A 9,955-nucleotide genomic window follows, 5' to 3' on the forward strand; every position below is an offset into this window, starting at 1 on the left:
GATATAGTTATATAGATAGCGTTCCTGTGTCAATTGATAAATTTCTGACTAAACATAAATTAAAATAGGACAGTTGCGTTCATTCGTCTGGATTGTTGCCTATTGTAATAATACTTACAGTATAGCGACTTGCGTAAAAGTCGCCTTATCTTTGCCGAACTTTTTGTATCGCGTCATGGGTTTAAGCTTCGCAAAAGCTTCTGCTTCTTGACTAGTATTTCTTGTTCTTCACAATTCCCATACTTGCACTTCTTTGATTTCATCGCCATCGTAGGTTGGTGGACCGGTGTTAGTTGAGGACACGTCTCTGTGTTTTAACGCATTGGGCGGTCTGCCTGGTCCATATATGTAAGTATATACAGTCTCTGCATTCTGTCATATTTTTAACGGCCGATATCGTCGGTCAATTATCCGATACTGCCAACTCAAGCAATTAAATATGCTGAGTAAACTGCTCTCCGTTTTACCATGTATTGCTATATCAAACCCACATACACACTTGTAAAAGAATAGTCTTTCGTGAACATATGTGAAATTGTTCACCACATACGGCCTTCCTATGACTCTGCACCATCGTATACTCATGTGCCTCTTCTTCCGTTCCCATGTCACTATCTCCCAACATGGTGTGTATGCGAAACATCCTTGCTCGTCCGAATTAACGATTCCCTGTGCTGTATGATGACTGCGTGCTGACAGCAAATGGTTTCTGGACAAGACGGGCCATACAGGTACGATCAGTTAGTACGACATTGCTGGTACTTTATGCCTTGTGTTGCACCTGGAATTCTGGCATAAATTACGATATGCACACGTCTTGTATGGTTGTAGTTCATCAGGCAGAGAGGAATAGCGCTTCGAAGATGTACCTACATACCTGTATGGGTATTTTACTAGTCTTCATTTACATACACTGCGCCGAAAGTCTCGCTGGGTGAAAATATACGTAATATCTTCAGCATTCATCCGCACGCACAAACTCTCACAAAATGGTATTCGCTCAGACACCTTCCCGTGCTCTGTTGTAGTCCAACACCCTGGTTCGTGTTCGAGTTATAGGAGTGTGTATACAAGCTAACCCCACACGCGTAGTATATAAGCCGTTGCCTAGAGAGAGTGTGTGTGCTCGTTGCTATCAAGTCCCAGACATTTGCCTGGCAACCGAATAGTCTCAAGATAGGCCTTGTACACTCTAGGCTTTGTACACTCTGCGATGTGTTGGAGCCGATCAGAACTGAATATTAATGCGAGTGTATTTCAGAAGCGTTTATGTGTTCGACACGAACTGATCCACAAGAGTCCATAGACTTGCGAATCGCCTCGTATGCGGCTCATTGATTCGCTGCTGCTTTGTTCTATTTCTGGATATCTCCACCCCGACAGGTCTAAACAACCTGCTGATGGCGTACGAGGACAAGAGTGCGTATGCTCTGTGCACGTTCGCATACTCTCAGGGTCCTGGGCATGAGCCGGTGGTCTTCAGCGGCAAGTGCCATGTAAGTTGAGGGACTTGTCTGTCTTTTTCACCTGCATGGCAACCTATGCACACATCCACTCTCGCGCTTGCTTGTTCTGTGCTCGTATGCTGGTTACCAGTATATATACGAGTCGCGTGCTAGTGATACGGTCCTCTGTATAACTCATTGCTGACTACAAGTGTACGTAAATCATAACGATGGCGTGTCTGAACTACGTACGATTAGTCAGTTCGCGCTGCATACACGTGTTATAAGGTCTCTGTATTGGAAATGCCCGTATGATTGATAGCGTGTTATTAGTATGGGTATTTACCTGTATATTCAAATATTAATCCCGTGTGTGCCAAACATAGGTATTTTTTTTTGTATTCTGACTAAGCCCACTTCTATGTACTTTGCTTCTGTTCCTACTACATCATTGATTCAATTCCAATTTAAGAGGTCAATGATTATATTTGTAGATCCGGTCTGTGAAATTTTCCATAGAACGTGAAATCTCATATATCCAAGTTCGCGCTCGATGGATTGTCCCATTAGATCACGCGAATCCATTGTCTGTCCAATTTCAAATTTTCAAGTTGTTTAGAACTTATAAACGTGGATCAGGTCTGTGCAATTTTGCTATAGAACGTGGAGTGTCATGTATCCAAGTTCTCTCTCGATTGATTTTCCACTGGCTTGTTGCTGCACAGGGATCAATTGTTCCTGCGCGTGGGCCGCATGCTTTTGGGTGGGATCCAATTTTCCTTCCCGATGGTTTCGACACCACGTATGTGACGACTATTATCAAACTACAGTGTTTAATTACTTTCGAGTGCAGTCTATCGATGCCCTGATTTTTTCAACTTTAATCAAATGTCATTCTTCAATCTCCCACTGCAAAACTGTACTTTTATTATCTTCGGATGTGAGTTTGGCTTCTTATGTGAGTTAAAGCTTCTTAATCCATCCTTTCTTTTTCTACCATACAAATGTATGCCTGCTATTGAAAACAAAACTTTATTTTCTTCGGCTAATCCGTAGTCATCGTTGAAGTAATTCGCTCGATTTGTGCATTCTCTGATTGTGACCCATTTGCTCTCTGTCGGCTGGATAGATGTCTAACCTGAATCTACCGAATTAACGCCAATTTGTATTTGTTTCTCCCACGTGTTCCGTGTCCTTTGATGTGTCCTCTTTGTTCGCGTATGTTTGCGCGTGTGTACCCTTCAGACATATTTTTGATGTATTGGATACCGGGCAAATGTGCTCCGATGCACAAATTGACTGATCAATGTGCAAGCAAATCCAATCCATCTACTGTATACTACTAGCCGCAGAAAGAATGGTCACTAGTCCACTCACTTGTTGGCCACTTTCCTGCTGGAAAGTAGGGGCATGTCAAGTATCGGGCCACTCATTGCCTCGCTACAAGGCCACATCCCCGATGAATCGTGCGTTACGTATACTATCCGTAACAGAGTGCTATAAACTGGTATCTTGAGCTTGTTGATGCTCATACTTCGCCAACCCACATATTTTCAATGCTTGCACAGATTCGCAGAGATGGACAAAGACGTTAAGAACACCATCTCGCACCGGTCTCGGGCGCTCGCTCAGGTTAAAACTTTTCTGGAGTCTAAAAACTAGTGAAAAATAGAGAATAAACGTACAACTTCGAAGGCCGGTATAAAGTGCAAACCCCACTTATGACCCAGCAGCCAAATACAAACTAGACGGTTGTCCACTGGCTACAAATGGGAATATACAGTATGTCCCCCGCTGACTCTAGTAGCCGTTCTAGCGCAGGGCTCGCCCACACGTTTCTTGAGCACTTTTCCGATGTCAACAAGCCCTTTCTCACACGCATGCATGCGTACACACAAGCAAATGCACATGCCTGCAGACATGCAAAAATCTGTCACTTATTATGTGTGGGAGCTATGAGGAACGTGCGTTGCCGTGTTGCTCGAGCATGTCCCGGTAATTCCTCCACGTCCATTTAATTATATATTCTTCTCGTCCTTGCCCACAAACTTGACTTCAAAGAACTGCACATTGGTCCCAATCCAGAACTCCGGTGTGCGGCAAGAGAGGTATATGACCCCCCAAATGTAAGCTGTGGAATTTGGGTTGGTCAAGGGAGTGTACCAGAATCAGTAGTCCGTTGATATTGTGCTGCTGGTATGGTCTATGCAGCCATTCACATGCATGGACATACCCTTCATTCTTGTGCTAAGATGTGATCAATATCACACTTGCATTGAATCGCCAACTGCCGGCGGTACGTTAAGATTATGCAAGTTGATAGTCTCCTCGCACATATATCCACGAATTGCATTCTTGTGTTTTGCTGGTGTTAACACGTTATTGACGAATGCAAATATACACATACCATAGCAGTATGCGAGTCAAGTTAGCATAACCTATACACATATATTGCCTTAGAACCCGATTTATCTCTGAGCCAGGGTTATGCTCAGCAATGTGTCCAGGACTTGCATGTTCAAAATATATAGTGCCATGGAGTAGTGATTGATCACGCACCACTCGTGCTATAGCCAATCTCACCCATCTTCCCACCTCCTAAAGTAAAACCGTGGTATATACTAGATATAAATATTAGCGGACAGCCACACACCACCGAACAACCACCAAATACCTGCAAGCCAGGGACCGTCGTAGCGCTGGGGTTGGTACTTGTGCAGCCGTATTTCGCGTGCGGGTGGCAACAGTCCTACAATCGTCCCTGCGCGCAGATATTCCACAATCTCTTCTTCGCTGGGCTCGTTCCTAACGTGATAATGAAGCATGTCACGTTAATACGCATATGTATAAAGCTGAGCAAAACGTTCCTTGATCATTGTCACAATACATCGGAAGAATGCGTATGTATCGATTAATTTACGTTTTGTGTACGTATGTGTACCTACAAACTCGCCGATAAGGTTGGTGCAAGAAATTCATACAATAAAGACTGAACAGTCATTCTGTCATAACATGCCAACGCACCACACCCACACGGTTGTTCTGCTGGGTTTTAAATTGTGCAGAAACAGCCCCATTTAGATCGTTATTGAGAGAATTTTCGATTTCACCTCAAAGTGTATAGACACACACACAACCAATTCATATACGATATCAAGAGCTGCCTAGATGACACACTTTATACAGAAATCGTCCACTTTCGGACCCAGATTGCCGATCAGCGCTAAAATAGTCGCTAAGGGCAGGGATGATTTCCAAAGTTGTATCTGATCTCGATGCAAAATATAATTGACAGTTAGTAGAAAATTTGGTAGTTAATCAGTGAAAAGGAATTTGAAAACAAAGATCAATGTATTAAAGAATACTGGTCGTCAATAAACCTGATCGCGTAACAAATAATTATTGCATATAAGCTAAGATATGCCCATTGTTGTGTGCTCTATATATATATATATATATATACATATATATATATATATATATATATATATATATATATATATATATATATATATATATATATATATATATATATATATATATATATATATAATATATATATATATATATATATATAATCGGCATACACATACCTAGATATAACTAAACCCCAAAACCCTCCACTATAATCTGTATCCATATACCCAGATCGTACTCTTACCATATACTATCGTACGCCATACTCGTGATGGTGTGTCACACACATACCCATTTGGTGGTCGGCTTCCAGTCGTTCTTACTAACCACCTGTCCATTAGCCGTACCACCATCCGAAGAGTTTGCTTGCTCGCTGTTAACACCCTTTGCAGGTGCATCGTTGGAGGATTTGGGTTTCGTCAGTCCTAAAACAGAGTTTTGGGTGCAATCCATTTTGAGATATACATGAAGGCTAGTGTTCGAACGCATAACTCGGGGCTCGTCCCTTCTAATCATACACTTTCTGTGAACAACCCTCCTACTGTTGGGATCATACCTTGGAGTGATCGACTGTTCTGCGGAAGACCCTCTCAACGTCGAGCGCGAAAATATGCCAGCTATCGTCTAGTGAGGTATATACAAACACTCATCTATTTCTAATATCTCAACAACAACTAGAATACGCCATCGTGCGCATAAACCCAGACTCTTACACCCTACACGATACAATTGGTATATATCCTGCGTTTACCTTGCGGCAGCTCTTGTAGTTTGTCGAGTTTCTCGAACAGTTCACGTCGGCGCAGTATGGCGTAGGCCACCGTCACATTGCCGTCAAAGTGGTAATGGATCAGACTGTTCAGACCTTCCAGCAGATAGTACAGGAAGTTCGGATGGTGCGGGCTCGAACACACGTACCTGCGGACACAGTTAACACGGTTGCACACAATCATACACAAATATATATATATAATAATATATAGTAATATATAATAATATATAATAATAATTAAGAATAATATATATTTATAATATATATATATATATATATATATATTAACGTATGCAGTCATTGTATGAATGCACACGAACAAACAAACACGCACGCATATACAGGTCAAAAGGATTGTGAACAGAGCAATAGTGTTAGCGCTACGCCCCAGCGTGTGATGAATTCGCATGTAATAGTTAATAGTCTCATGTCCACCATTACAATGAGCCGCCAAAGGTTAACAAAGTGCACACACGGAAGCCCAACACACACACAGAGGCGGGGGCGACGAAGTAGTGTCATTTATACATAGTACATGAGCGGTTTTGCCAACACACTCCGAATTACGTTTGGAGATAATGGGCAACACTCGTTAGTGTCACCATTTACTAATATGAATACCAATGCAGTGATTGTAGAAGTTGCCAATTGTGCTGGACAATCATACTGAATTCCTACCGCCACTACAGTCAAGTGAACTCTGTTGGTACTATCGACCATGCAATATATGCCCACGTGTAGCTGTACATAAAGTCGTATGTGTGTTACCACCTATGTGTACATACATACATATTGTTCGTAGATTTAATAATGTATACACATGCATAAGCGTACACAAAATGCTAAGCAACAAGGTAAGATAATTCAATAACCAGAGCATTACCCACACAACAGGTCTCGTATTGACATACCTGGGCGAAGAAAGGATTTCGAACAGTGCGATGTATTTTGTAGCCGTCACCTTAGAGATGGATTTCAGGAATGGAGCGACATTGGAGAAAATCCGCAGCAGATGATCGTGGATGACCACTAACTTGGTGTGCCCGTGCGTCATTAGTTTGTGTATACCTGAGTAGCGCGAGTAACGGAGAGTAACTACATTGTGGTCTTGAGGCTAGAGGTACGGAGTGGCTCCCCCTGACCAGGCCTTGGCATGCTGTCGTCTCGTATGTGGGTTTAGGGTTTCAAATATACTTGGATTTGTTCGTACATAAACTGTACATATGTATATGTGTACTTAGCGGGCTGTCAACAGTTCGCAAACTAGAAATACGCTTGCGTCTACAAACCTCGCGACACTTCACAAAGTAGGGCCACGACTGACCAACAGCGATTCACTCACACGACTTCGGCACTACCAAAAAGCTGGAGACTTGCTTCGTAGCAGCGCAAACGTATATCGCAAACAGCCTCGCACAATATACATATGTAAATTTATACACAAGGCGATTTACGTAGTAAATGACACAGCCACTACCCCATCACGCGCATACGGCTCGATTATACATGTATGTGAGAACTATGGACTATGGTCACCTCACAGAACCATACCTATACGACAAGCGGTCGATCTGATAGTCAGAGATATCCGCGATAGACTGTGACTCGAACACTGCCACAGAAGGGCAGACCACGAGCGTTCACGACGAAAGGTATGCTTATCCCTACAACTAGGAATACGCACGTGCGCTCTTCATACATCTCATGATAGTGCTTCACATACGACACACACTATTGCATATACGTTGCCTATCACACGTCCACCAAAAGAAGACTCACCCAGCAACAGCACATCGCCATGGTGGCCCGTGAAGGAGGCGACATCGATACCGTAAACACTGTGGAAGGGTTTGTTCAGCGCCACACCGAAGTTACGGTCACTGCTCAGTATCAGCAGCACAAACACGGCAATGTGCACTATGCCCAACTGTATGGAGAGTTGCAGGGCTTGTCATTAGAGGCGTATGCTGAGGTCGTTATAGAGTGGGTTAGCTGTGCGTGTGGTTTGTGTGTTTGGTGTATGTTCCGCTGTTTGTGGTTCGTGTCGTTTCCTGTGTGCACAATACTAGGAGTACTTGGGATGAAACCAATATATATATATATATATATATATATATAGTATATACCATGGGGGTTGTTAGAAGTATGCAGATTGCAAGGCGTGAGTCGGAATGGTGTACACAGGCTGTGGCCCAACAGTGCATGTGTAGCGCTCCATAGGAGCAGGACAGAGAGTACATGCAACACTTTTTATAACACAGTTGAGTTGACAAGTAGTCGTAACATCAACGCTATTCGTGTGTGTGCTAGCTAACTAGTAGAAGCACAAACAAAGCTAAGCTCAGGTACGCTCACGTTTAAGCACACGTGGGCTCTCATCCAACCCAGTCACACATTGATACAATGCCCCACAAACAGTGTCTCCGATGCGATCCAGTGCACACCATTCAAATAACACAAGGAAGCATGCCCTGCATCTCCATCTATGTCAGTCTACAACCAAAACTACAGAGACTGATGTGAACACCCACATCCGCCCAGCCTCTCCACATACACTTCGGAGTTCCGATCGGTTATTGAGTGCGATGATTAGTATGGGTTCCACTAACTCCGTCACATCCGGTGAAGACGCCACCTGCTCGAGAAAGCTCGGGTGCTCACCCAGGTACCGCCACAGCAGTAGCAGCGCTTCTCTGCGCAGGTTGAAACTCTGCTGTGTGTTGATGTATCCGGGCGTGCTGGGAATCAGTAGCATGCGTCGCAGTGCACGGTAGACCACCGTACGATCCGCCAGGCTCAGGCCTGAGGGTCGAGGGAGAGTCGTTGGTAGATATGCAGACGGGCAGTGAGAAGAGGCAACTATGTTGGCGTTGTGCAAAAGCGTAGAGTGGAATGATATGCATACAGCGATATATCGTGGTTCTGGTGTGTGTGGTTGTAAAGAGATCCGCTCGGAAGTAGCAGCGTGTGGCATAGGTTACGAACTGTACGTAACCTTCAGGTCTGAGGGGTTTGAGAAAGCACAGACGTCGCAGGAGTTGGTATGTGGCACGTGAGGTGGAATGGGATATGCTGCCAGTTTGCAGCTTTGCTGTATGTTAACGCACGCGTTTGTCCCGGGAATCTCTGGTGGTTCGCAATTTAATATGCTCCCTAGACGCACATACCTGTACGCATACACACCTCCCATGCTGCAAGATATCCGTACACTATCCGTTGCGAACCAGACAATGAACCACCCACACCCTTAGGTAAAGTAATAGATCGAACAGAGGCACTCACCCTTGTTGAAGTGGTCGAATAGATTGATCACGACCGCTCCATTGGGTTGTGGTGTGGTCGGGTGCGCCGAGCGTTGCTCCCCCTCCTGTTTCTGGGCAAGGCCCTGGCTGGCGTGCAGACCACGTGTCTGATACGAAAATAGAACAATGAGCACGTGCACGCACGGAGAGGCCAGCTCTTCGTAGTAGTCTCCAGCCACGAGGTAGTTGAAGGGGATGCCATAGCCAATGGGATCGTAGTGGCAGAAGGTGTTGAGCACGGATACGAGAAAAGCCGTCTTCAGCCGATGCTCGACTGTGCAGAAATTGACCTGGTGAATAGATTGAGCGAGGAAACGAGGTTTGCCAACAGTTCGTTCAATTCCGCATTGATGCGTTAGCGAGATCGTACATTTAGTGTGATGGCGTGGGCGATCTCGAGCGATACACGAATTGAAGATCTAAGTAGCTCGGAGGTAAATACTTGTACAGGCCGGGTAATATACTTCTATGTATACACATATGCTTCTCCGTCATCACAAACAGGAATTTGGTTTCCTACCTTTCTCTGTATATACAAGCTCTCGCATATACAAAAATGCACATACACCTATATTTGGTTGGCCAGATGTACGTATACGTACTTCTGTTCACATATAGAACCAAAAGACATACATACCACAGTGTTATAGTACAATCCTTATACCGCACTTTATAGAGGCAAAAGAAACCGTTAATCTACACGCGGGCTTGATCATCCAAGTGCCCTTGGGCACAGGATTGCCCGAAACCCATAAATTGTATATAATCTATATGAATATATATATATATATGTGTGTATGTGTGCGTGTGTGTGTGTGTGTGTGTGTGTTTTTGTGTCTGTATGTGTATGTGTGTTTGTGTGTGTGTGTGGGTGTGTGTATGTATATATATAACTATATATGTGTGTGTACGTATATATATATAAATATATGTGTATGTATATACGTATGTATATATATATATATATATATATATATATATATATATATATGTGTGTGTGTGTGTGTGTGTGTGTGTGT

At 43.7% G+C, this 9,955-nt stretch overlaps 2 protein-coding genes across 2 annotated transcripts; one reads left to right on the forward strand and one right to left on the reverse strand.

Moving 5' to 3' along the window:
* Positions 1 to 274: 274 nt before the first annotated feature.
* SARC_06595 (Ham1 family protein) lies at positions 275 to 3,107 on the forward strand (the record flags this gene model as incomplete). Its single annotated transcript, XM_014299499.1, has 5 exons — positions 275 to 348; positions 700 to 731; positions 1,384 to 1,496; positions 2,171 to 2,247; positions 3,014 to 3,107. Coding segments are annotated over 5 exons (390 nt in total), but the record flags the coding sequence as incomplete, so codon positions are not given.
* Positions 3,108 to 3,179: 72 nt separating this feature from the next.
* Positions 3,180 to 9,226, reverse strand: SARC_06596 (hypothetical protein; the record flags this gene model as incomplete). The annotated part of the gene is made up of 9 exons (XM_014299500.1): positions 3,180 to 3,576; positions 4,120 to 4,250; positions 4,623 to 4,711; positions 5,154 to 5,287; positions 5,614 to 5,780; positions 6,546 to 6,702; positions 7,414 to 7,561; positions 8,189 to 8,436; positions 8,917 to 9,226. Coding segments are annotated over 9 exons (1,497 nt in total), but the record flags the coding sequence as incomplete, so codon positions are not given.
* Between the last annotated feature and the right edge of the window lie 729 nt (positions 9,227 to 9,955).

This window comes from Sphaeroforma arctica (assembly GCF_001186125.1).
Source record: "Sphaeroforma arctica JP610 unplaced genomic scaffold supercont1.476, whole genome shotgun sequence".
NCBI lineage: Eukaryota > Ichthyosporea > Ichthyophonida > Sphaeroforma > Sphaeroforma arctica.